We start from the raw sequence: 27,906 nt of genomic DNA, 5'->3' as shown, positions 1-27,906 counted from the left end.
AGGGGAGTGGTTGCTATTTGCATGGTATCTCACTGGGACATACTCATGAACAAAGAAGGAAAGTATAAAAGGTCCTTCTTTGAAAAACAGCAAAGTGAACATATTATTACTTTATGGTAGAAAAAAAAAACTAAGATCAATAATGCTCTTTACACTCAATTGAAGAACAAAGGAAAGAAAGGGAAAAGATCCAGAAATTTCTACAGGTGAGGCTATAGGAACTTATGTCACAGTACTTGAACTTTAGTGCTCAGAATCTTTCAATAAATGTTTTTGGTTTTCCATGCTTTTACCCAGAATGTAATTTAGTGCCAATTGCCTTTTTCAGGGCATCTTTCACATCCTTATTCCTTAAGCTGTAGATCAGTGGGTTTAACATGGGGATCACAACTGTGTAGAAAACAGAGGCTATTTTGTCTGTGTCCATGGAGTAACTCGAGTTGGGTCGGAAATACATGAACAGGATTGTCCCATAAAATATAGCCACAGTGGTTAAATGGGAGGCACAGGTGGAGAAGGCTTTGCATCTGCCCTCAGCTGACTTCATTCGAAGAATGGTATTTATGATGAAGCTGTAGGAGAGGAGGACAGTGATGATGCTGGACCCCAGAACAGAGCCGATGAAAGTGAACATCACTATCTCATTGATGGTCGTGTCTGAGGTGGAGAGGGCTAGTAAGGGTGGAATGTCACAGAAAAAGTGATTGATGATATTGGAATTGCAGAATGACAATCGAAATGTGCAGCAGGTGTGGATTGCTGAATCCACCAAGCCTGCGATGTAGGCAATAGTCACGAGCTGGGTACAGATGCTCTTGGACATGGCTGTTGTATACAGAAGTGGATTACAAATGGCTACGTAACGGTCATAGGCCATGACGGACAGCATGAGACATTCAACATCTGCAAAGGCACCAAAAGAATACAACTGAATGGCACATAAATTATATGGAATCCTTTTTTGCTCAGATAAGAAATCAGCCAGCATCTTGGGGGAGACAGTGGAAGAGTAGCAGATATCACAGAAAGACAGATTGCTCAGGAAATAATACATGGGCGTGTGGAGCCGGGGGTCCATGCTGATCAGCAGGATCATCCCTAGGTTGGCAATCACAGTGATGCCATAAACGAGCAGGAAGAGCACAAAGAGCCCCTGCTGCACATCCCGCCTGCCAGAGAGTCCTAAGAGTATGAAGTCTGTGAACACGGTGCAGTTCTCAACAGCCATCAGTCATGTCTGGATATCCCTGGTTGTGGAGGAAGGAAATGGGTGTGGGGTTGACATCATAATAGTATTTTAATATTAAACAGCTGATTCTCTCTATTTTTCAGTCACTAGAAAAAGAGATGAGCATAGCTAAGTCTGCTTTAGGTAAAATACTCTCCTTGAAATATATCCCATTTAGTATAAATTGATGAAATGATGGTGGTCTTTGGAAGACAAATGGAATTCTATGTCCCACTGCTGTATTTTACCCAATCAATTGTGTTTTATTTGATATCACACATGACCACCTTGGTTCTGTAGGAATATAGAGAAAATGGAGTTGAGGGCAGATGAAAGACAGAAAGAGAATGTATAAGTGATGATCTATTGGTCAATGTACAGAATTCCAAACCCTTGACTTAAACTCCTCTAGATGCATCATCAAAAATGTCTTCCATGTAAAAATGAATCTATTTTATGAAATATACACAAGTGCAGGATAGAATTTTAAAATAATGAAACACTTTCTACCACCTCCCCAATCTGTTCTTCCATTTTATTGTATTTCTTCCTATCCATGGATATTCATTTTAATTAAATAAATACAAAACATCTGTATCTACACGGCTTTCCTGGTATCACTGGTGCCCCTAAGCATAATACCGATGAACGATTGTCTCCTTATAAACTCTTTCTTCCAGAAAAGGGGCATCTGAGTCGGAGACGTGGGCCATTTTCGTGTAAGTACGAGACAATGCCCCCAAGGAAAACCAGGCTTCGTTAAGGCTCCCTGTTGCATGAAACATGAAGAGAAAAGACTGGGGCTGCTACAGGTACCTCTGTTCTGTAAGCGAGGCAGTCCTTTGACAGAAGAGAGGATAGCCCTTTAACTAAACTTTCTGTGAATGCTGTATGCTTCAGTAGTTTCACAACCGCATGTCCAGGACGGATTATACAAAATAAAGTGCTACACATTTACAAATTAATAATGAAATCATGCAGTTGCCTACAATATGAGTCAATAATTCATATTTCCATAAAGTGTTTTTAAGTTATATACATCTTTTCAAGTCATAACTTTTTTTAAACATTTTTTAAAATATAGCAAGTGAATTTTCAGTATGTAAACATCTTTGCATTAAACCCTGAACAATAGCAAGAAGAGCAGAAACGTTTCAGAGGCCATCTTTGAGCTTTAACACTAGTAGATGTTCATTATGATAGTTTGATATGTTTTCATTAAAAAATAATTTATTCTATCACTGGCAATGCTACTGCATGTAAGTTAATGAGTGACAGATTTCATGGTGCTCTTTCAGTGTTTACTGAAACCTGACACACACGTTACAGAACTATTATGTCACTCATTTCACTGGTTTGTGACAGAGTTTATAACCCATTTGTAGGACCGACCTTTGCCAGAGGACAAATCCCCTTTCAAGCCAAAGAGATGTGATGAAAAGAAGTGAAGACAAAATATTAGGTATAAATTTATTTTTATTTTAAGCTGTCTTTCCATTTAAATGAATATAGATAGAGAAAAAATAAATGTTCCTGAGAAATGTAGGATTCTGCATTGTTTCTATGTCTGCGTTGTTTTCATATGTGTTTGCTGATATATGAAAATTTGATGTAGGCAGTGGTCTAATTTTTAATTTTTCTGGAGTTAAAAGCTATGGTATGGATTAAAATATATTGATATTCCATAATGTGCCGTCTCTATTATTATTTGAAAGAGACAGGAGCCAACCTTAAATGTACATGTATAGTGATATCTCTTGCACAGTGATAAAAATAATGATTTACTTATCAACCTTGATTAAAATATAAATAAGATATTTACTTTCCTCATCCTCATAACAAATGAGGTCAGGCAAATTCACACAGGCCCAACAAAGAAATAGCATTGTTTGGCCATTAGATTGAAAAGTTCATTTAACTGAGAAAGGAGATACACAATGATTCATTAACAAAATTCTCAATTCTTTATTCTTCATTTTTCCAAAAGTAAGGTTCCCCCCCCCCACCTACATTCTTTCACTTAAGCCATTTAGAAACCTACCTGAAATGAGCAAGTCTTTCTGTCCTTATCTCTGGTACAGCAACAGTAGGCAGATTGCATTTTATTTCTACCAGGTGACTGTTGGGACTTAAATCTCTAAAGACTTTGCCTCCACTCTTCTGAGTTATGAGAACATGATTAATTAGATTCTGGTTCTGTGCTTCCCCAGTGAATGCTTCAACAACTTTAGCAAAGGCTGAACTTTGATTCTTCACTCTTTTTACTAAATTGATCAGCGTCAGAAGCTTACCAGAATTCATTTTAATGCTGTGCTTCATGGCTACCGTGAATCTACACTGTCCTCTAGTGAAACCAGATGTCTGACGAAATTCAAATGGATCCTCTACTTAATGATTTTTATCCCTTTTTTCATTCTTTACCTTGTTCCTTCTATTTCTGAAACATCTCTTTCACTTCTCATTTAGAAATATGGTAACCTCACATATTGCTTTTCTATTGGTCACTGTCTGTATTCCTTTCTCGCAAGTATGTGGGAACCCCCCTCCTTGCAATGATTTTTGACTGGGCAGGGATGGGAACCTTTTCCCTTCTTCTCTTCTTGGGCCCAATAATTAAATTGATAAAGGAGAAAAAACAAATTTAAATTTGCATGTACAGGAGCCCCATACCAAATACAAGATTCAAAGAAGTGACCAAAGGAGGTAGTTTATGTGCAATTTAAGCAAGGAAACAATAAATGTGGAAAGAATAGGCAAGACAAAGGAGTTTGGGGTTGGGAGAGTGAAAAGTACAAGTTTTATTTACATATGCTTCTCAACTCTAAATTCCCTATCTCTGCTGATAAGAGAGTGAATATAAATCATTGCAAATTGAATACTAATATGAATGCTACTCTGTTCTTTGTTTTATCTCTTTTCAAATGTGCAAAAATGTATTTATTTATTACTGAATTTATCGTGATGATACTGGTCATACAACCAGAGAGGTGTCAAGTGTACATCTCATAAAAGATCGTCTGCACATTGCAGCATGCTCTCCATGTCCAAAGTAAATTCTCTTTCAGTTACCTTTTCTCCCCACCTTGCCCATATCTACCTACCCCTTCGCCCTCCCCCCTGGCTATCACTATGCTGTTGTCTGTGTCTATGTGGTGTATATATGTATAAGGTATATATGGGTTATATAACATATAACATATAACATATACAGCTTGCTGCTGTGCTGATTGCTGTAGGTAATTATAACACAAAGGTAAGTATTTACATACTTAAACATATCTAAACATAGAAAAGGTACAGTAAAAATAGGTATTAAAGATAAACCAAAGTACTCCTGTTAGAACATTTGCTATAAATGGAGGTTGCAGGACTAGAAGTTGCGTTAGGTGCGTCAGTGCTTGAGTGGTGAGTGCATGTGAAGGCCTGCGACGTGACTGGGACCACTGTAGACTTCACAAACATTGTGCACTCTGGCTGCAGTAAATTTATAAAGGAACATGGGATTGTATCACGCACAAGAGAGAATGGTGCAGTCAAGAGATGTGGTAACACAAGATGTGTGAGGCTGCTGCCAGTGTACAGCACACTGTTTTCTATGAGTGGAAAGAGTATAGTCTAAATGACAATAAACAGTACAGCAAATACATGAACCCGTAGCCTAGTCATTTGTTATCATCCTCAAACAGTATGTACTGCAGGTAACCATATATGCTATGCTTTATACACTGCACACCCAGTAGGTCTGTGTGCACCAGGGTCACCCCATACACATGCGGATCGCGTTGGGCTATGACACGGCAGTGTCACTATGTCACAGGAATTTTTCAGCTCCACCATTGTATATGAGGTCCATCATTCACTAAAACGTCATTATTTGGTGCATAACTGGAGAGAGAAACATTTAAAATAATGAAATTCTGAAGTTTTGTAATCTGATGGTGAATAAACTTGTTCTTGAAACATTTTTTTGATTTTATGTAGGTTACACATATAGAACACTTAGATGGGGAGACATGTAGATAAATTAAAACAAAATAACCCTGGAACCAGGACCCAGACCCCAAATCAGAAAATACTAGAATCACTAAAGCCTCTACATGTTATCTCCCACAGTAATTCATCTCTTACCCCAAAGGAGTAATTGCTGTCTTGGCTTTTATCACGGAGCATTATTTTCATATTTTTGGAACCATCTGTAAGTAGATGCTTCCCGAACATGCTGTTCTACTCACCACCACTCTCGGGCACTCCAGCCGCGCTGCTGCGGGGAGTTGCAGCATGCTCATTCTCAGTGTGGGACGTTTGAATTAAAATTGTCCTGAATGATGCAGTCTTGGTGCCAACAAAAACTGTGAACATTCTGTATGTGTCTTTTGGTGGAGATGTAGTCATTTATCTTGGGTATAAAACCAGGACTTGAAAATGTTTTTGTGTACGTATGTGTATAAAATTTACATTTAGTAAATATCATCATATATTTTTCCAAGAAGTATGCCAATCCATACTTCGGCTGTCACTATTAGTTAAATGCATCCAGTTTGATGGCATTGGGGCTCCTGCAACCATGCAATCATTTCTTCATCATTGTCACTTCCACTGCAGGTCAGATTTGCCTCGAGATGTCATTGTAGTCTTTTGTTGTGGATATACTTGCATTCATCTGCTATTTTAAAAAATCACCCAAAAGATAAAAACAGGCCTATGCATTGATAGTATCACACCAGCATAGATACAGAATGTGGTAGCAAGAATACTCAGTGAAGATTGTTTAGTTTAAGCCCCTCTTTTGACAGTGTGGATACGATGTTCAAAAAGGAAAAATGATTTATTGAAAGTCCTATTACAGTGGGTTGGGAGTAGAGATTCAGGCTCAGTATTGTTGTCATTGCTTCTCCAGTTCATAGAAGGTTTCTACAGAGGATTTCATTTCAAGTCAGATTAAACTTGCTGTCTCTTAATCTCCAGCCGCACACTTATAGTGTGGATTGTTAGTTTCGGTTTAACCACTTTTGCTAACCAGCTTTCCACCACAGTGGAGCTAATTGCTTATGTTATTATACATAGAGACCAATTGCCATCCCTAGTTGCCCTTATGTTTGGGGATACCAATGCCTGAGCCAGAATAAGGAGCTGTGATGAAGGAATTGACCTACAACACTGACTCATTACACACAGTTATTGGAGCAGACTATACTTTTATTTGTGCACTTGAAGTTAGTATAATGTTACATGCCAATTATATGTCAATAAAAAATTTTAAAGTATATCTTTATTACATATGTATGAATCAAGGCCAGTGAACCTAATTTTATACAACATGAATAGGTTTAATTTTTATAGATATCAATATACTTAACATTTTTAATAAAGTGCATTAAGTTGGGCATAGATTTGAGAGTGATGGAGAGGTTCTGATATGTGATATAGTCTATGAATAACAAGTAAATTATTTGAGATTATAAGAGAAAATATTTAAGATATAATAAAATATGTTTAGGTATCTTAAAACTGTGTGCAATAAGAAATGCATGATAACTAACCAGCTGAAAATCTCATGTTTATAATGTGTTGCTTTATTCTTGTGATGTTTGAAGTACATACATTAGGCACACTTTATACATCAAAGGGACATGGGATAGACAGACAGATAGATAGATAGAAGGACAGACAGACAGATGTAGGGAAGATGATCTAATGCAAAGCCTAGTGCAATCTTACTCTGTCTTCTAAGAAGAAGAGAGAGTCTCCAGGTTTCTTACATAATATCGACCTAAAACATGAATGCATGCTCTGAGAACCTGATATTGTATCAGGTTTTTCATGACTGGATTAATAGCTAATCAATAATAATGCAAACACCATGTACAATTACATTAAATTATTAAAACAGATTTTAGCGTTACTTAATATCCAGCCACTAAGCAATGACCACTATTAAAATTGTGTATAGAACTAGAATTCAGTTTATTTCAGATTTACAGAGAACTGATTTAAGTCATTGCAAATGGAATACTAATGTAAATACTATTTTATTCTTTGCTTTTTCCCATCGAAAATAAGATTTTTGTTAAAAAAATTTTATTGCTGTTCAATTACAGTTGTCCCGATCCCCCCCCCACGCCATTACTCTCCCCTGCCCTACCAACCACCCACCTTCCACATTTAATCCTCCATCCTGTCGTCCATGGGGCCTTTATAGGTACTCCTTGATTTGCCCCTCCCCTTTCTTCCCCTCCTTACCCTTCCCCTACCCCTCAGGTCACTGTCAGTTCCTTCTTTATTTCCATGTCTCTGCTTCTATTTTGCTCGCTTGTTTGTTTTGCTGATTAGTTTCCACTTACAGGTGAGATCACATGGTATAGTAACTCTATTTCAACTTAATCTGTATCAATTGGACATCTTATTAAAAATAATTAGTGCAATGTTATGAACATGTAAGGGTAGATAAAGTCCTCTTTTCTAGTGGCTAATAGAGAAGGTCAAGGTTCTATGCCCCCATGTACCGTTCATGCAGTTTCTGCTCAGTTGTCAAGAGCAGGTATCTGTTCCCCAGAGCGAGGGCAAGAGGGGAAATCCACAGTCTGAGGTGGAGGCTGTGATGTGCCAAATAAATGTAGAGCTGCTGATGCTGCTGACCCCTGGGGTGGCACGATCAGAAAGAGAGGATCTGAGAAGTTGTCTACATCACATGAACCGTGTCCCTGAAACCTACTCAGCCTTGGGCAAAGAAGAAATACAGGTGGGTTTTGTGTAAAATGAACACGCTAGAATAAAACAAAACAAAGGAAGTTTTTTTCCATTTTCATCGTCAAAGGATCTTTTTTATATCAGTCTTATAGAGACACACCTTCATTCTTTGCATAAATGTTTTTGAATGGCATCCTGAAAATGAGCATTGTAAATAACAAACTAGAAATAATGATCAAGAAAAACATGGACCTTCAATTTAAGGAACTTTGACTTAGGGCAGGAGAATTTCATTAAAACCATTGTTTAAAAAATGGAGCTTTAAACATGGAGGGAGCTGGTACTATGCCCATATCTCTGGGGTATATACCCATGAAGAGAGCAGAGTAATGCATAAAGACCTTCTTTACAAGAAAAAAAAAGAGTAAACCTATTACTTGTCTTTAGTTTGAACAGATCAAGATTCGTGATGACTATACTCTGCATTCAATTTAGGCACAAAAGTGAATAAAGAAACATTCAGAATTGTGTTTGTGAGACTACAGAAGACTGTGTCAAAGTGCCTAAATTTTTTTTCTCAACAACTCTAAATAAATATTTTTTGGTGAACATGCTTTCACTGAGAACATAATTTAGTGAAAACGACTTTTTTCAGGGCACCTTTCACGTCCCTATTCCTCAAACTGTAGATGAGTGGGTTTAACATGGGGATGACAACTGTGTAGAAAACAGAGGCTATTTTGTCCGTGTCCATGGAGTAACTCGAGTTGGGTCGGAAATACATGAAAAGGAGTGTCCCATAAAACATAGCCACAGCAGTTAAATGGGAGGCACAGGTAGAGAAGGCTTTGCGTCTGCCCTCAGCCGACGTCATGCGCAAGATGGTAGTTATAATGTAGCTGTAGGAGAGGAGGACAGTGATGACGCTGGACCCCACAACACAACTACAGGAAATGGTCATTGCTATTTCACTGGTGGTTGTGTCTGAAGCAGAAAGGGCAAGTAACGGTGGGATGTCACAGAAAAAGTGATTGATGATATTGGAATGGCAGAATGATAACGGGAAAGTGCAAGAGGTGAAGATTGCCGTATCTATAAAGCCTGCGGTGTAGGCAGTGGCCACAAGCTGGATGCACACTCTCCTGGACATGGTCACTGTATACAGAAGGGGATTACAAATGGCTACGTAACGATCATAGGCCATAACAGACAGCATGACACATTCCACAGCTGCAAAGGCACCAAAAAAGAACATTTGAACCACACATAAATTATATGCAATCATCTTTTGCTCAGAAAAGAAATCAGCCAGCATCTTGGGAGAGATAGTGGAAGAGTAGCAGATATCACAGAAAGACAGACTGCTCAGGAAATAATACATGGGTGTGTGGAGCCGGGGGTCCATGCTGATCAACAGGATCATCCCTAGGTTGGCAACCACAGTGATGCCATAAACCAGCAGGAAGAGCACAAAGAGCCCCTGCTGCACATCCCGCCTGCCAGAGAGTCCTAAGAGTATGAAGTCTGTGAACACGGTGCAGTTCTCAATGGCCATCAATCAGGTTGGCAATCCCTGGTTGTGGAGGAAGGAAATGCAAGTGGAGGGCAAAAGCATCTTACTGTCTTAGCAGTTAAACTGCTGGTTCTTTCTATTTGTCAGCAGATAGTAAAAGAGCTCCACAATGTACATTTTCTTTAAGTAAAGTGACTCTGCAATGTTTCCAATTTAACATAAATTGATAAAATGATAATGAACAGCTTACATTTGTATTGCACTATATAGAATATGTAGCACACTTTGATCCAAATTAAATCATTTTATTTCCATACCAAACAATGTAGAGTTTTCCACCTCATAGATTAAGATATTGATGTCCTCAGAGTCAAGCAAGCTGTTCTTAGAAGTATTTGGTCCAGAAAACCCACATCCTATTACAAGGTTGTTTCTGTTCCTGATGTAGTGTAAGTGTTGTCATATTCTGAAATGAAAAGCATAGAAAAGTGAGAGATGCAGGTAACAAAAATATTTCTTTCTCCCCTCATTATCCAATACTGTAAAGCAGGCAGATCACCGGCTTCTTTCTTGATGTATCTATCGTGTGCCCAGTTCTCCATTATCCCCTTGTCCTATCCAGTCACCAAGGGATAAAGGTAGTCTGTGATCCAGGACTCCCAGAGCAGGGAGCATTCGCTAGAGGAGAAGGTGGAGGCGTCTCCGTCGATGGTGGGTTAGAGGGCACAGGCTGGAACATGTAGGGCTAACCATGCGCCCTCTGACATGACTGCTCAGGGAGGTGTGTTGGGACCCGACAGTAGGCATCCTGGTAGCACAGGTGACCCAGAGGCAAGTGCGGATTGCTGTGTGAGACCCTCCACTCTAATCTGCTAGAACCCACTGAATCTATTCACCAAATGATCAAATGTGCAGGATACAAGGTAATGTCTCATGTGTCCACAGTCCCATAACCTCAGAGAAACTTCCGTCTGAACGGGGCCCCATCCAATTCCCTGGACATTGTGACATTGCTTGCCTGTGTTCTTGATCCCCTCCCTGTTGAGAATCTCTGAAATCTGCTTTCCTGTGGTTAAAAAGAATTGATCCTTGGAAGGTCAATAAAATTCTATGTTCTCCTGTTATATTCTACACAAACCAGGCATATCATATATAATATAATGAGTGACCTCTTCTATTCTGTGGAAATATGAGAAAGTGGAGCAGAATGTAGAAAAGATTTACATCTGAATAATGATGTATGATCCACATGCAGGTCTCTAAAATTCTTGGTCTGAAGTCATCTACTGCTTGTGCTTGTACTGACCTTTTTTAAAAAAACAAATTCATTTCCAACAAAAAATATTTATAAACTATGTAAAAGTACAGGTAAGATAGTAAAATCAAAATATGTCCAACCACTTTCATAAATAATACTCACATTTTATTCTTTCTTGCCATTTATGAATGTCTTTAAAATAATGAGATTGATAAAAGGAAAAGTTTGTATACTATTTCTTACTCCTCAATAGTTTTATAACATGCCTTTTGTCAAATAAAGATAAAAAAACTAAAGAAATCTAAAATAGAAATGAGAAAACCACAATAAAATCCTGTACCTGTTCTGGATCCTGGATTTCTTTGTTCCCTGCTTTCTGTCTGCCAGAGGGTTCAGCACTGTCCCCTCCGTGACCTGGCATATATCACCCTGGCTGTGTCCGGACCTGGGTGCTGGTCTCTCAGGAGCAAGGGACAGGTATAACAAGATGTTGTGTCATGTGTTATTCCCTACAGGCTGGTGATTGAGAAAGAAACATGGACCTTTTGAAAATGTTGCTTTTGTCCCTCCCTGCCTTTTGCCTAATATTGTACTTACTTATCAATAGTAAAATGAGTGTATTGAGGGCTCTTTGTGTCCAGCTCACCAAATCTTATCCAAGTATGTTGTTTCCATCTCATAATTTGCAAAAACATCCACTCAAGTTACACAGAAAGACACACATATACAAACACTCTCACATTAAATATTTTCACAAAATAAAGATTTTTGTAAATACAGACAAAACTGACTATAATCATAGTGCTTAAGGAAAACTAAATTTTGTTGTCTATTATGGGATTTTTAAGGTTCAAACAAAAATAACAGCAGGATAAATAGAGCTTATATGCAAATAGTTATTCTGGAAAATGACAATGCAGCCTTTTTTACATTAATTTATTCATTCTTTTGCTAATAGCCTGTAGGTTTACAGAGAATCTTTATACCACAAAATTTTGATAGGAGTATAATTATACATACATAATTTATCATAGCTAAGTTCTTCTTTAAAATAAATTCTAAGAAATGAACTTTAAGAGCATATAAATATGACAGTAAATAAAGTTAATTTTGGCCTTTTTAACAGAGTGAGATGTTTTATGTTGTGTAATAATCACCATATATTATCACATATGTTATGATACATACATCCTGAGTTGTTTCTAATAAACTCATTATTTGATACAGAAATTGTAACCTAGAAATAATAAGTAAAGTAGAGTCTTTTACACATTTTCATTAAACTCATAAAAGTTGCTCAGAATAGGTGTTCTTTGAATGTTTGGTAAAATTCACCTGTGAAGCCATCTGGTCCAGGACTTTTGTTTGTTGGGAGTTTTTTGGTTACTGCTTCAATTTCCCTAGTTGTAACCTGTCTATTCAGATTCTCTGATTCTTCCTGATTCAGTGTTGCAAGATTGTGTGTTTCTAGGAACTTATCTATTTTGTCCTGGTTGTCCTATTCGTTAGCATATAGTCGTTTGTACTACTTTCTTACAATCATTGGCATTTCCTACGTATGGAGAAGAGGGATATCTCGTGCACTATTGGTGAGCTTGCAGATTGGTGCAGCCATGCTAGAAAGCAATATGGAGTTAACTAAAACAATAAAAATAAAGCTGCTGTATGACCCCGAAATTCCATTTCTGGGAATTTATGCTTGGTAACGGCACCAAGGGAAATGAGGTTCACTAGTCTCCTTGTTCCTGGAAATGATATTGGAAGGGACAACACATTAAAAGTCCTAGAGGAAAACATAGGCAGGAAAATCTCAGATATTCCATGCAGCAATGTTTTTACCTACATCTCCCCTATAGCAAGGGATGTTAAGGAAAGAATAAAGAAATGGGACTTAATCAAAATGAAAAGCTTCTCCACAGCTAAAGAAAACATCAGCAAAATGAAAAGGGAACCTACCGCATGGGAAAATGTATTTACAAATGACACCTCAGACAAGGGTTTGATCTTGAAAATATATAAACAATTCACAAGACTCTACTCAAAGAAGACAAAGAACCTAATTAAAAAATGGGCAAAGGACCTGAAGAGATAATTCTCAAACAGGACATACAGAGGGCCCAGAGACACATGAAAGGATGCTAGCCATTAGAGAGATGCAAATTAAAACCACAGTGAGATACCACTCCAGACCAGTGAGAATGGCCACCATAACCAATCAGCAAACAGGTGCTGGTGAGGTTGTGGAGAAAAGGAAACCCTAGTGCACTGTTGGTGGGAATGCAGACTGGGGCAGCCACTCTGGAAAACACTGTGGAATTTCCTCAGAAATGTAAAAAATGGAACTGACTTTTGACCTGACAATTCCACTGCTGGGGTTATGCCATAAGAATCCTGAAAGACCAATTCAAATGAATCTATACACCCCAATGTTCATAGCAGCACAATTTACATAAACCAAGTTTCAGAAGCATCATAAGTGCCTATCAGTAAATGAGTGGACCAAAAAATTATAGTACATTTACCCAATGGAATACTACACAGCAGAAAGAAAGAAGGAGCTCCTACTCTTCTGACAGCATGGATGGATCTGGAGAGCATTATGCTAAGTGAAATAAATCAGCCAGTGAAAAATAAATACCATATGATTAAACCTACAAGTGGAACATAGTCAACAATCCAAACAAACAAGCAAAATATAACCAGAGACATTGAAATAAAGAACAAACTGTCAGTAACCAAAGGGGAGGGAGGAGAGGAATAATGGGGGCAATTGGGGAGTGGTCGTCAATGAACATATATGAAGAATACCTGGACAGAGCCAAAGGGGGTAGGATCGAGGGTAGGGGGAGGTGATGGGTAGACTGGGAGGGAGTTGTGTGTTGAAAATGCAGACAACTGTACTTGAACAACAATAAAAAAAGAATGTTCATATTTTGAATAAGACATATTTTCTTAAAAAATACAGTAATCATTTATAAGCAAAGAGACACATTTTCACAGAAATATTCCATAAAGTCGCTCCATTATTTTACAAGAATATACTGAACTTTATTGTAGACAAGGCAGACTGGAAATAAGCATTTTATAATGATAAATTTCTGAAGTTTCTTAGAATCTAATGGTGCATACATAGATTTACTTTTTGGAGAACCTTTTTGATATGATTTTACTTAAATTATAAGTATAAAGCAAGATAAATTTAAAAATGAATACCCTAGTAACCAGGACTTGAACAATAGACAGAACACTACCAGAATCACCAAAGCCTTCTACTCGAGGATATCCTTTCATTAAAATATTTTACTTATTTGTGTTTAGAGAGATGGGACAGGAGGCTGAAAAAGAAGGAGAGAAACATGTGAGAGGGAAAGAGCAGTTGGTTGCCTCTTGTACACACCTTGACAGGGGACTGAACCTGCAACCCTTGTCTGTGCCCTGATTGGGTATCAAACTGGCAACCTTCCACTTTGCAGATGACACCCAAGAAACAGAGCCACATCCATCAATGCACCAGAAATCCTCTTAAGTCTCCAGTCTATTCATGCAAAGGAATAACTACATTTTCGGTTATTATCACGGAATATTAGTTTCGAACTGACCACAAGCAGACACCTAAAGCCTGTGCTGCTGTGGTCAGTTACACCCTTGTTCACGTTGTTGTGTTCAGTTGCAAAGATGGACCCCATTGGTGTACAGCATAGTTTTGTACAAGTGTATTGTTACTTTTTGATCTACTTTAATGTGCATTGTAGGCAGTGGAGTTGTTTTCTCTTTTGTTAGTAGTACTAATATTAGTGTGAAAACTCCTGAAATACCTTTTAGTAGACACAAACACTCATTTATCTTGTATATAAAACCAGGAGTTGAAATGTGTGTGGGTGTGTATGTGAAATTTATATTTATTAAATATCATCATACAGTTTTCTATGAAGTCTGCCAATCCACCTGGCAGTAACACAGTGCCCTTGTGTGAGTCCCTTGTTGAACATCCTTACCAATAACTAAGAGGATCTTTTCCTTTAACTGCAGCCATTATTTGGAGTATTTGATATTCCTGACAGCTAAGAAAGTTGAATATTCACTTTTATAAAGTGTGTCTCCTAGTGCAAATTCAGAATTGAAGGCCTGTTAAGGAGACCAGCTTGGTGGTAGTGGGACTCCCGCATCCCAAACTCTCTGTCTGTCTGCCGTCACTGCCACTTCCAGTTCAGGTCTGACTGGCCTACAGCTGTAATGCATTCCCCTGGTATGAGTGTATCCCTGCCATCTGCTATTGTCTCAATCATGCCCAGTGGGTAAGTGCACTGATAGACTCATGTTACTATAACCCAGGATGCAGTGACTTGAATAAAAAATTAAGATTGTTCCGTTTAAACACCTCATTTGACAGAGTTGAACCTGAGGTCCAAAGAGAAACAGTGGTTTGTTGAAGGTCAGAGTAGAGTCAGATGGGAAGAGACACTCTGACTGAATATTGTAATTGCTTCTGCGGTTCAGAGTGTGTTTCTGCACAAGATTTCAAGCTCGGTTGACTATGCTGCCTCTTCATATGGAGCCACACACTTATATATGACATGAGAATTAGTTCAGTTTTGATTTAACAAATTTTGCTAACCAGATTTTTACCACTATGTAGCTATTTGTTTGAATTATTATGCATAGATACTAACTGTTAAACCTGGTAGTGATTATGTTTCGAGATATTAATCCCTGAGCGGAAATAAAGAAGTATAGTTAAGGATTTGACGTGTAACACAAATTACAAAAAATTACTGAAGGAGACTATGCTCAGGAGCCAGACATGGGAAGAGGAAACTAGAGACAGTGGGACGACAGTGTGGTTGTGTTCTGGGGAAAGAACCCTACTGAAGTTAGGACTGTAAATTGAAAGAAAGTATATCAAGTGTGTGTGGAAAGAGTCCAGGCATTTTTAATATAAGAACAGTTTGTGTCATGAAATGTAACCTGTCAGCCAAGGAGCTTGGACTGGAATGCATATGACTGAGCATTGACCACTTCCCTGCACTAGTCAGTGGGGCAATGGATGCCCCTGAGTGAGCATGTGTGCTTGTGGGCATCACTTTCAAAGTGACTGAGTCAGGAGAGCAAAGAATCTGCATCAGATTTTATGTTAAGCTGATCATTCGTCTGTGTAAACTGTTGGGATGACTCTGAAGGCTCCAGCTATGGGCAACAGGTGATTGGCAGCTGCATCACGACAACATGACTGTTGTGCATCATGTCTACTGCAGAGTTTTTTGACTAAACATCTGATCAACCAGGTGACTAAGACCCCTCCATCCCTGATTTGCCTCTCTGTGACTTAATGGATTTTCCCCAAACTGAAATCTTTTGAAATGGAAGAGATTTCAGACCCAAAAGAGATTCAGGAAAATATGACAGGGCAGAGGACGGCTATTGGGATAACTGTGTGAGGGCCCAAGGTGCCTGCTTGCAGGAGACTGAGATGCTTTGTCCTTGTTGTTGTCCAATGATTCTTGTACCGTGTGTCTTCTTCAGTAAATGTCTCCATTTTTCAAATTCCGTGGGTGGATACCTTCTGGACAGATCTTGTACACATCAGGTGAGTTTGAGTAAAGGGAGAGAGGATGGAGTAGTGAGGAAAGCCTTCTGATAGTGAACATGTATGTTGGGTTATAATGTAGATTACAGTACCCTTTACTGCAAAGGAAGCTAACTTTCCAAACAGGGACTTGTCTGTGTAGATCAGTGGTGAGGTCGGGCTCTGGCCAAGGTGAGGTTTCAATAGAGAAGAATGGAATGGTGACCTATGAGGGATGAGAATCAAATACTGTTTTCTAAATCCTGAGCAGAAAATGTCCAGAGCACATGAGTTCATTGTAATAGATAAATATTGGTTCCTTTGTAGCTAATTGTGTCATTACAGCCACAGTCCTTGGGATGGGGACAAACAGAACACCATGAAGTGAGGTCCACTGGGAGTAATGATCTGAGCTCCTTTCTTGGCAGTGTGGGGTCTGGGATTAGACTAGTGGAGTGGGTGCAGGGATTTGGCCTGCATATGGGAATGGAGTGGCCAGGAGAGGTGGCCATGAGAAAACCTCTACTCAGCTCGAACAGTGAAGGCAGGGTCAGGAAAGGCAAGTTCTGAGGTGGGTTGCAGAGAGCCCCACACTAGCTGAGGCAGGGTGCACACAGGAGTCTGACCGTGGGGTGAGCAGGCTCCACTGCAGATGAGGGTGGAGCCTGGAGACTCCCCTTCCTGACACGAGGCCAGGAAGGACACGGTCTCTTCTTTCAGCACCAGGGCTTTAGCTCCTGATGAGCAGATGGTTGGCTCTGTATGATCTTATAGACTCAACAATCATAATTGTTTGTTTTTATATATATTTCCCCTCATAATGTATATATTAAGCCTGTGATAAAGAGATGAGGAAACTAAGGCTTAAAACAATTAAGTACTCTAAGGGTACACAGCTGACAAGGGAAGGAATTTTTTCTTCTTTTTTTCTTTGTATGGAATTTACTGGGGACAGGATAAGATTGAACAAATTTGAATTCAGGAGTGTCTCACTTCAAATTACAGTTCTTATCTTTAAAAAATATATATTTGAATTTTATTGTTGTTCAAGTACTGTTTTCTGCCTTTTCCTTGCACCCCTACCCACCACCCTAGCTATCCCCACCTCCCTCCTCTGTTTCTGACCCCCCTTTTTTTGGTCCATATGTCCTTTATAGTTGTTCCTGTAAATCCTTCCCCCTTCCCCCCACCCCCATTATCCCTGCTCATGTCTCCTCTGGTTACTGTCGGTTTTTCCCAGATCTTATCTTAACCGGTCTCCCATTTGATCATAATCTTAAAATAAGAAAATGAAAATGATGAAAATAAGAAACAAACGGAAACAAAAATTCAGCTTTCCTGACTATGTGTAAAAGCTAGTATTTCAGTATCTTTAAAGAAAAAGATAAATAAAAAAGCATGGGATTTTTCCCCTTAAAAATATACGCAAATTATGATCAACAAATCTAATTTTATACAACATAAATAGATATGAATACATTTTGTATGTTTTTAATAAAGTAATTGCCAGTGGAAGGAGTTTGGACAAAGATTGAGAGGTCCTGATGTGTTAGATATTCTATGAATAACAATGAGATTATTTGGTATTATAAAACAAAATAGTTAAGAGTAATAAAATATTTTTGTCTTAAAACTCTCTCCAATCAGTAACTGAAGTCAGGTTACCTGCTGAAAATTGCAGGCTTTTAATGTACTGTTTTCTTCTTATCATGCTCGGAAGCACGTGGCTCTCAGCACTTCTCATACACTGCAGGGGAGATACCACTGGGGATGGGGACCTGGATGGGAAGTCTTCTATCACCCAGTGCTCTGTCCTTCTGGACCCAGAAGAGAGAGTCTCCTCATTCCCTTCCAGGCAACATCACATAAAATAATCACCCATTAGAATCTGAAATTGTGTTTTGTTTTTCATAGGTGGTAATTGTTAGTTGAGTGCAAGGAGAACAACATAAGCAATTTAGTTAATTAAGTTATTAGAATAGTGTTGACATATTCAGAGATGACTATTATTAAAGATGTGTGTAAAATATGGTTCCAGTTTATTACACAGATAAACACACAGCAAAGGTAAATTGTTACAAGTGAAACACTATTTTCCTTATTTTGGTATTGGACAAATATTTTTGTTTATAACTATGCCTTTACAATTTACCCTGTGTCAATTGGGCAATTCAGTTTTTAAAATTTTGTTTTAATTAGTGTGGTGCTCTGAGCATATCAGATGCAGTTTTCTTCTCCAGTGACCTTGAGGAGGTCCTGCTGTTATTAAGCCCAACTTCCATTCCTGCATTTCTGTACCTGTATCAATAGGGTCACGTCTGTTCTCCACGGTGAGGGCAAGAGGGGAAATCCATAGGCTGATGTGCATAATCTGAGGTGCAATATGAATCTACAGCTCCTGATCCTTTGGATATTTGTTAATAAATTTGGGGCAGAATGATGAGAAATAGAGGTTTCAGGAAGTTCTCTATATGTGATCCCTGTGCCTGAAACTTATTCAGCCTAGGCTGAAAGACAAGGAGCACTGATGAACTTGGTCTAAGACGAACATACTAGCATAGAATAAAGTAAAATACAGGGAGGTCTGTATTTCAAAAAATTTTGCATCACTTTTGCAGAGGACACTTGTTCATTCATTCAACAAATGTATTTGAGTAACATCCTGGAACAGGGCATTGTCAATAGCAAGGCAGAAATATTAGTGAACAAGACAGGGAAGGGTCATGCATTTATGCCACTTTCAGTTCAGGCTATAGTTCTTTTGTAAATTCTTATTTACTAACTACACATAATTCTAAGTATTATGATGAACTATTTATATGGTTATACAAGTGCACAGGAATAAGACAAAAACATTTTCACACTTAAACTCCTTCTGAATGAGCAAGTTTATTATATCCATTCTTTGAAAAAAAAAATGGAACCTGGGAGAGTGAGTTGACCTGAGGGGAGTGGAACGGTTGCTCTGCCTGTGATGTCTCCCTGGGACTTACCCATGACTAGAGAAGGAGGGATAAAAAAAGTCCTCTTTGAAAAATATTAAAGTGAACATATTACTAGTCTCCCTTAGCGGGGGTGGGGGGAAGATTATGATCAATGATGACTGCCCCCCACATTGCATTTAGACACAATGATCAGTAATGAAAAATATCTAAAAAGGGCACTGTTGAGCCAGTAGAAATGTATGTCAAAATGCCTAAAAATGGAACTGGATTTTGACCCAGCAATTCCACTGCTGGGATTATACTCTAAGAATGCTGACACATCAGTTCAAAAGCACCGATGCACCCCAATGTTCATAGCAGCACAATTTACATGAGCCAAGTGTGGAGGCAACCCAAGTGCCTATCAGTAAATGAGTGGATCCAAATACTATGGTACACTTACACAATGGATCACTACAGAGCAGAAGGAATGAAGGAGCTCCTAACCTTGGCAACAGCATGGATGGATCTGGAGAGCATATGCTAAGTAAAATAAGCCAGGTGGTGAAAGACAAATACCATATAATCTCATCTATAAGTGGAATTTAACAAACAAAGCAAACAAATGAGCAATATAGAACCAGCGAATAGGAAATAAAGCACACACTGACAGTGACTAGAGGGGAGAGGGGAGGAGTATAAGGGGAGAAAGAAGGAGAAGGAGTAAGCAAAGGAACAGGAATAGAACACTCAGGGGCATGGGAAATGGAGGGGCATTGACTGTGGAGTTGCAGGGGATGGGGTAGAGGAGAGTAATAGGGAAAAAGACAAAAAAACCCAAACCCCAAACAACTATAACTGAAAACCAATAAACTAAAATACCTGAACTTTAGCTCTCAGGATCTTCACATAAATGCTTTGGGGGAAAGTATGGCTTCAGTCAGAAATAATATAGTGGCAACTGCTTTTTTAATGGCATCTTTCACATCCTTATTCCTCAAACTGTAGATCAGTGGGTTTAACATGGGGATGACAACTGTGTAGAAAACAGAGGCCACTTTGTCCGTGTCCATGGAGTAACTGGAGCTGGGTCGGAAATACATGAAGAGCAGTGTCCCATAAAACATAGCCACAGCGGTTAAGTGGGAGGCACAGGTAGAGAAGGCTTTGTGTCTGCCTTTGGCTGATTTCATTCTAAGGATGGTAGTTATGATGTAGCTGTAGGAGAGGAGGACAGTGACAATACTGAACCCCAGAACACAGCTACTGTAGGTGAATATCACTATCTCATTGATGGTTGTGTCTGGGGTGGAGATGGCTAGTAAGGGTGGGAAGTCACAGAAAAAGTGATTGATGGTATTGGACTTGCAGAATGACAATTGAATTGTGCAATAGGTAAAGATTGCAGAGTACAGCAGACTTTGGATGTACACAATGGCCACTAGCTGGGCACAGACTCTTCCAGACATGGCTGTTGTATACAGAAGGGGATTACAAATGGCTACATAACGGTCATAGGCCATGACAGACAGCATGACACATTCTATATCTGCAAAGGCAACAAAAAAGAACATCTGAAGGGCACATAAATTATATGAGATCTTCTTCTGCTCAGATAAGAAATCAGCCAGCATCTTGGGGGAGACAGAGGAGGAGTAGCAGATATCACTGAAAGACAGACTGCTCAGGAAATAATACATGGGCGTGTGGAGTCGGGCGTCCATGCTGATCAGCAGGATCATCCCTAGGTTGGCGATCACTGTGATGCCATAAACCAGCAGGAAGAGCCCGAAGAGCCCTCGCTGCACATCCCGCCTGCCAGAGAGTCCTAAGAGTATGAAGTCTGTGAACACAGTGCAGTTCTCAACAGCCATCAGTCATGTCTGGAAATCCCTAGTTGTGGAGGAAGGAAATGGATGTGCAGTGTTAACATCATCTATCTTATTAGTGAAATTGCTGATTCTCACTATTTTTCAGTAATTAGAAAAAGAAGTAAACAATGCGGGAACTCCATGAGGAAATCTGCCCTTTTGTAAATACATGCATTATAATGTAAATCAATACAGATGAATGATAATATCTCTTACATTTACATAGCATTATACTTAGTTTGTGGCACAGTTTTATATTAAATCATGCTATTTCCACACCAACCTATGTAGTATTTGTGATAAATTTTGTTACTCCCTTCTTAGAGATTAGAAAATTGATGCTTTCATAGCTAAGGAATAGTTCTTAAATTAATTGGTTCAGTAACCCATTATTCTGATAAGATTGTTGCTGTTTTTCAGTATTGTGGAGCCTGCGTTATATGCTGTAATTGAGAAAAATAGTTAGTTGAGAGGTACAAAGAGTGAATATGTTGTTTTATTTTCCTCCATTGTTATAATTGTGGATGGGCAGAGACATGGTGGTTTCTGGATAGAACATTCCCCTATTCACTACTAACTCCTCATGTCCTTTCCAGTCTCCACAGCCAGGGAGAGAGATAGTCTGTGATTCAGGACCCCCTGGAGCAGGAGGGTGGTGGTGCTCGGGAAGAGGCTGGAGGGTCCCCATGGGCAAGAGTTAGACTGGAATAGGCCTGGGCTCACTGTGTTCCCTCTGACAGCGGCTGTGGTTCCGCAGAGCCTCTGCAGAGTGTTTGGGACCTGACTCCAGGCATGCTGGTCTCAGGGGTGACAGAGAGGTAAGAAAGGGTTGTTGTATTTCCATGTGGGTCACTTTCCTCTAACCAACTAGAATCCACAGGATGTATTCACCAACAGAACAGTCGTGTCAGTCACAGGATAAAAGTCCTCATCTGTCCACTGCTCAGTAAATTCAGAGACAAATCATATTGAACTCTACCCTTGTATTCCCCCAAGTTAAAATATTGCTGATTGTTTTATATGATCCCTATTTTCCTTAAGTATCTCTGAAATCTGACTCTCTTTGCTTTAAAAGAATTGGTCTTTGGGAGGCCAATATGTTCTATGTGCCACTGTTCTAATTTACCCAATCAATTATGTCATGTGTGTCATATGTGACCCCTTCTGTTCTGCGAAAATATAGTGACAGTGGAGCGGAAGATAGAAGAACAGAAAAAGAAAATCCAATTGGTGATGTAGTATCCATGGGTATTCTCTAAACCCTTGGCACAAACTCATTTGAATATCTGTTCCTGAAGACACATCTTTAAAAAACACTTTGCTTAATAAAAGGAAATATTTCTTTTAAAATATACCAAGTACAGGTAAGAGATTGGAAATAAAAAATCCTCTCACGTCCATAATCCATGCTTGCATTTCATAGTATTTCCTGCCATTTATGTATATGTCTTTAAAATAATTAGATTGATAAAAGTAATTAAAATTTTTTATAACATTACATACCCTTTATAGGTTTCCTAGCATATATTCAGTGCCATGACGATAAAAATTGGAGAAATCTAATACAGTCATCAAACGAACAGCAGGTCCCTGCGCCTGTCCAGGAGCACTGACCTCTGTGCTCCATCCAGTCCGTCTGCAGGAGGGATCGGCCCTGCCTCCCCACTGAGCTACCTTATGTTGCTGTCTCTGTGTCTGCTCCCTGGGTTCTGAACACGGTCTCTCAGGAATACGTGACAGATACAATTAATTATATGTTTTATCATGTGTTATCTTTCTACAGGCAGGGTGATTGAGAAAGAACTACAGACTTAAAAGAAATGTTTGGTGTGTTGAATAACCACCTAAGTATTTTTCCACCAGGTAACCACAAGAGAGTGCTGTACCTGGGGGACCAAAGAGCTCCACTACCATTGTCTTATTTCCCTGGGGTGTGTGTGGAGGAGGCAGAGTCCTCCTTGGTCACCTCCTTCAGATTCCTCTCCACCCTCATTTTCCCCTCAGGTGCTCCCTGTCTCCAGGGATGCCAGCTGCCTCAGGGGACACCCCCTTCAAGCAGGATTCAAGGGTGATCTTCACAAGCTGGGAGCCCCTGTAGTGTAACTCCTACTCCTCATGACATCCGGAGTATGGAGAGCAACATAGTGTCAAAAAGTTGGTAATTTAAATTCATTCCCAAAGGTTTTACGTTCTAATACAATGGATTTTTTTAACTACACGGTGAGGGGGGAAGATTCACAACAAAATTTAAGACTTCAGAGCAAACAAGGGAGAAAAGATTTTCTATGTCTAGAGGGCTTTCCTGAGATCCCAGGCACTCCACACTCAGTGCTGCAGAGAGAACAGTCTACTCACAATCTCCTTCTTCCAGATAATGGGTGTTCCGCCCTGAGGCCTGGGTCCTTATCACAAAGTGCAGAGCTTGACAAAGCCACCAAGGAAAACCAGTTCAGTGAGGCTTCCTGGGTGAGGACAAGGAAAGTAGTTTCTGAAGGCTGCTAAAAATACCTCTGGTATATGTGAGGTAGCACTTTCTGGTAAAAAAGAAAAAGACAATCATTTAATGAAATAGTTTATATGGAAGTCGTATGCTTTGTTGTTTTACAATAATATTTTGAAAATGTGTGTATATAAGAAACTTAATGAATTAAAATCTCTGTAATAGGTTTAATTAATAGCATACTTTCAGTCCATTAAGATAAAAAGTAGAGAAATCTAAAACAGAAATCAGACCATTGCCTACAATCTGATAGTAAGTAGTCTTTGGTTTTTGGAAAACTTTTTAACGATATGTATATGTGTATTTTAAAAAGTACGTTTTTGAAAGTTCAAATGTGCCTGCATCCAAACCCTGAACAACAATGAGAAAACTAGCCTTTCAGAGACTGTTTGTGGACCGTAACACAATTGATACCAAAATGGCAAATAGTTGTGTATGTTTTTATAAAGTGTATGGAATTACAGTCTTCTGCTTTTATCCTCTAATGTCTGTATCCTTTCATTCAGTTCTATGTATATGAAACTCCCCCAAGCTGTTTCATGTGAGTGTATCAGGGTGCAGCCAACAGGGTGGCCCCACATAGGGATTTGTAATGGGGTGCAGAACTCAAGGTGTCCAGGAAATATTAGAACAATATATACAGGATGTCCTCACCCCCACAAGCCTGAGGTGGGGGCAGAGACACGTGGAGCAGGGCCATTCAGAGTTGTTTTGTACAGCAACAGCTGTGCAGCTAACCTCTGGCATGGTCATTTAACGTATTTATTACCTTTAACTGGTTTCATAGATATGTTCAATAGCTGTGGCCAAGCTTTGAGCCAGTGGGATGGAAGTGACTTCCACCCAAGATGTAACTGGGAGGCAACTTCCCCTGGTTCCAGAGCCTGCTTGAGAGCTTGGAGATTATTGGCACCATGCCAAGGAGCCACACCTGTCCAGACTTACTATGGCAGCCCAGCAAAGCTGGAAGAATCCTGGAATGCTGGCAGCTGTAAGAGATTGTAGGAGGAGTAGGAAATGGGGCTGCAAAGGAAGACTGGCACAGGGATTTAAACCCAGGCCCAGCAGCCATACCAAAGAGAGGATCACTCACAGGGTTTTGGCAGAGTGGACACCTTGTGGTGGAGACACAGTTGATGTTGCTGGGAGCCGGAATCATGGACTTGTACTTCTTTTCCTGATATATGCTACCCGGGACTGGGCAGAGGGAAAAGGAAGGACTGTGTGCATCTGTGGGTATTCTAAAGGACTTTAGTATTTTAATGAAGACATTAAGTCATGCCTCTAAGTCTATATAACTTCTAAATAAATAATTCCTTTCCTTTTCACCAATCTCTGGCATTGAGAGACATCTCTCCCTGGTGGTGGGCTAGGCGAACCTAGTAGGAGGGGGGACCCCCAGAGAGAAAGAGGGGGATCCCTTGGTAATAGTATATGGTTCATTCCCCCCACTCTGTCTGTTCTGCAACAGGAGGATAGTTTATTCATTCTGTTTGCTGTGTAGTATTCCAATTAATAATCACACTAAGTATTTTTTTTGAAATTCCAAATAATGCTACATTGATCACTTTTGTACAACCTTTGCCTGTACATACTTTCTCATTTCTGATGGGTACAAATGTACTAATGAGATTTGGGGGTCGGCTGCGACAGAAAGCTGCCATTCAGTTTAACAAAGCTGAACATCAGGTTTGAATTCCGTCAGTGGGTGAGAGCTGTAGACGTTCCACATTCAGGCAGGTGCTTGGTATTAATATTGAGAATCTTTCTCATGGTAGCTGATCTTAGGTGAGGCCTGGTGCAGCACGTACATACAGGGAATATGTGAGTGCTAAGTACACAAGTTGTTTTAAAAAATATCCTCGCAATCAGTATCCAGACCAAGAAACAGAACGTTATTACAATCGCTAAAGCCTCCTACCTTCTCCCTTCATTTTAGTTGTCTTTAGTTCACACATTATTCTCAGATCTGTTTAGAGTAGCTAGAAACTTATGCAGTCTGATTTTAAACATGTTTCCGTTGTGTTACAGGGGAACAGTGTGCCAGCTCGATGCTGTTATCGTTCTGTTTTCAGGGTCCACACTCATCTGTGCTTGGGCTTTGGTCTAGGTCAGTTGCACTCCTGCCACGTTGCTGTGCAGGACACGACCCAGGTCAGAGGTAGAGCTTCCAAGGCCATGGGTTAAAATGGACATATTATTACTACAAGAAGCATCTCCTGTTGTTATTCTACTGTATTGTGTCTGAGAATCCCAGCAACAATACCTCCCTAGAGACCAGAGCAGCGTCCTTTTCCTCCTTGGGTTTCCCTAGCAATCTGGAATGTTCTCACTCGAAAGCATTTTGTAACTGCACCTAGATATTGAATGACTTCTGGTTTTGTGTAACTGCCAAAAATGTAAGATGCCCTTGCTTCTTGTGTGGTCCTTCAAATTCATGTCCTTGTGCCTGTTTACTAAACAAGCCACTTCCCGTAATTTGGCCATGAACAAAGTTGAGCATAAGCATGTGAAGTTGTCAAATATCTTGATAATTGCTGCTTGGTGTATTTGTTCTCCAAATAATTTCTCTGCATGTCTTTAACATTCCCTTATTTCATCATCCACAACCACTTTATGTTCTTGCATAGGAGATACCAAAAGTGAATGGAAGTCACATACTAGGCTGTCAGTGAATTTTTTCTGCCTTAGATGTACAAGCCTTCAGTAACAATGAACATCTTTGATATCTTTCTTTCAGGTGCTATGCTAGTGTTTGGGTAAAGAAACAGAATGCACAGTTCTGAATCTCAGAGTGCTGGAAACCCCACATTGATGCTAGTGAATAGGGAACAGAGTCATGGATTCATCAGTGTCCCAGGGCACATGATGGTGCATGGACCAATGTGGAGAGTGCCGCAGGGAAGGACAGCCCCTGGAGGACGCCAATGAATTGTGAATTGCAGCCCAGGGATTGAGTCATGAGGCCAGTCCCCTTTGCTTTTCATACCTTAGCCACGCTGGTCTGCATTAAGCTTTTACATCCCAGAGAAATGGCGTGGTTTTGTCCATCTCAAGGCCTCTCTAATAGCTGATCCATCTGCCTAGAATGATGCTGTAAGTACTTGAAGCTCTCACTTACTTCCTACTTGTCATTTTGATCACAGGTAATTGTGTTCATGTCAGGAAGCACATTTAATCTTCCTTCACTCTATTTGCTCCATATGCTTTGGATATATAGTGCCTAGTCCTTTTTCATATGGTATCATTATAGTTTGTTATAAATAATTCAAATGATCATTTATCAAAATTTGTCACTTCCACCAGATGATAAGCTTCCTCAGTAGAAAAGCTGCAGGACTCACTGTGTAATAAAAAACACAAAGAACTGCAACAGAGATTGGAAACTCTCAGTAAGTTATAGAAAATTAAATTAATGCACAAATAATAGATCAATGTAATAAAAGTTTGGTAAGTAGAAGTCAACAGCATTTCCACAAATAAAGAGTAACACAGATACATTCAAGGCATGAAAGAAAGCATGGAGTAATTAGGAAATGACATATTTAGAGTGGCTGAAACATGGTATAAATAGTTATTGGTTCATACCAAATGAATCAAAACATTCCATTTTTGGAACATAGTGTATGTAATGTTGGGATATATATTGCATTGTATAACTTTTCAATGGACCCATTTTTTGTTTCTAAGTTTTTCCAGGTCCTCTTTTATATCCTTGGCTAGTAAGCTATAAGTCCCAGGGTTTACCATGATTCCCATGGTAATTGTCATTCCCTTGTGATTCCACAAGGGTGTAAAACAGTGAGTTTGCTTTGTCTTATGAAGTAGTAACAACTTGGCCTGAAATACATGAAGATCGAGTCCCCTGGGAAATTGCCACAACAGTTAATTATGAGGTGCTTCTGGAGAAAGCTTGACCCTCCCCTCAGCGCAGTTGGTCTTCATCAGTGCCAGGATATATAACAATTAGCACAAAAAGTCCTGACATAGTAATCAGGTAATGAAGCCCAGAATTGTGAATATCACCAACTGATTGAGCTGAGAATCATCAATACAGCAGAATGTAAGGTGGGCCATCCCAGAAGAAGTGGTTAATCTCATTTGACCCACAGGAACATAAGCAGCATATTAACATTGTATTTACTGAAGCATCCGTAATTCCCACCATGTGCTCCCCAGCCATGAGCAGGGTGCACACTCTACTGGACTTGGGGAATGTAAAGAGGAAGGGGTTGCTACTGGCCTTGTGCCCATCCAGGGCCATCACCACCAAATTTGGACACTCAGACTCTGCAAAGGTGCAGAAGATCAAGCATTGCAGAGTTAAACCACAGAAGGGAATTGACTTCTTGGCAAAGAAAC

The 27,906-nt window shown here is 39.6% G+C and overlaps 3 protein-coding genes across 3 annotated transcripts; all 3 read right to left on the bottom strand.

The window, feature by feature from the left end:
- Window positions 1-100: 100 nt before the first annotated feature.
- LOC128781022 (olfactory receptor 5W2) lies at window positions 101-3,291 on the bottom strand. The gene is made up of 2 exons (XM_053925093.1): window positions 3,270-3,291; window positions 101-1,247 (listed from the first exon to the last, which is right to left on the bottom strand). Exon 2 carries the CDS (start codon window positions 1,226-1,228, stop codon window positions 290-292), a length of 939 nt encoding a protein of 312 aa, XP_053781068.1. The 5' UTR covers window positions 1,229-1,247; window positions 3,270-3,291; the 3' UTR covers window positions 101-289.
- A 4,207-nt stretch (window positions 3,292-7,498) lies between these two features.
- Window positions 7,499-11,232, bottom strand: LOC128780974 (olfactory receptor 5AP2). The gene is made up of 2 exons (XM_053924800.1): window positions 11,027-11,232; window positions 7,499-9,894 (listed from the first exon to the last, which is right to left on the bottom strand). The coding sequence occupies exon 2, from the start codon at window positions 9,468-9,470 to the stop codon at window positions 8,532-8,534; it is 939 nt and encodes a 312-aa protein (XP_053780775.1). The 5' UTR covers window positions 9,471-9,894; window positions 11,027-11,232; the 3' UTR covers window positions 7,499-8,531.
- An 8,846-nt stretch (window positions 11,233-20,078) lies between these two features.
- On the bottom strand, window positions 20,079-21,047 carry LOC128780841 (olfactory receptor 5AP2-like). Its single transcript, XM_053923862.1, has one exon. It carries the CDS (start codon window positions 21,045-21,047, stop codon window positions 20,079-20,081), a length of 969 nt encoding a protein of 322 aa, XP_053779837.1.
- Between the last annotated feature and the right edge of the window lie 6,859 nt (window positions 21,048-27,906).

This window comes from Desmodus rotundus, chromosome 5 (assembly GCF_022682495.2).
Source record: "Desmodus rotundus isolate HL8 chromosome 5, HLdesRot8A.1, whole genome shotgun sequence".
In the NCBI taxonomy this organism is placed as follows: Eukaryota; Metazoa; Chordata; class Mammalia; order Chiroptera; family Phyllostomidae; genus Desmodus; species Desmodus rotundus.
This window is presented reverse-complemented; position numbering and strand designations above follow the sequence as displayed.

Coding starts and splice junctions, on each gene's coding strand:
- LOC128780841 (XM_053923862.1), bottom strand. CDS start 21,047: ATGGCTGTTGAGAACTGCACTGTGTTCACAGACTTCATACTCTTAGGA.
- LOC128781022 (XM_053925093.1), bottom strand. CDS start 1,228: ATGGCTGTTGAGAACTGCACCGTGTTCACAGACTTCATACTCTTAGGA.
- LOC128780974 (XM_053924800.1), bottom strand. CDS start 9,470: ATGGCCATTGAGAACTGCACCGTGTTCACAGACTTCATACTCTTAGGA.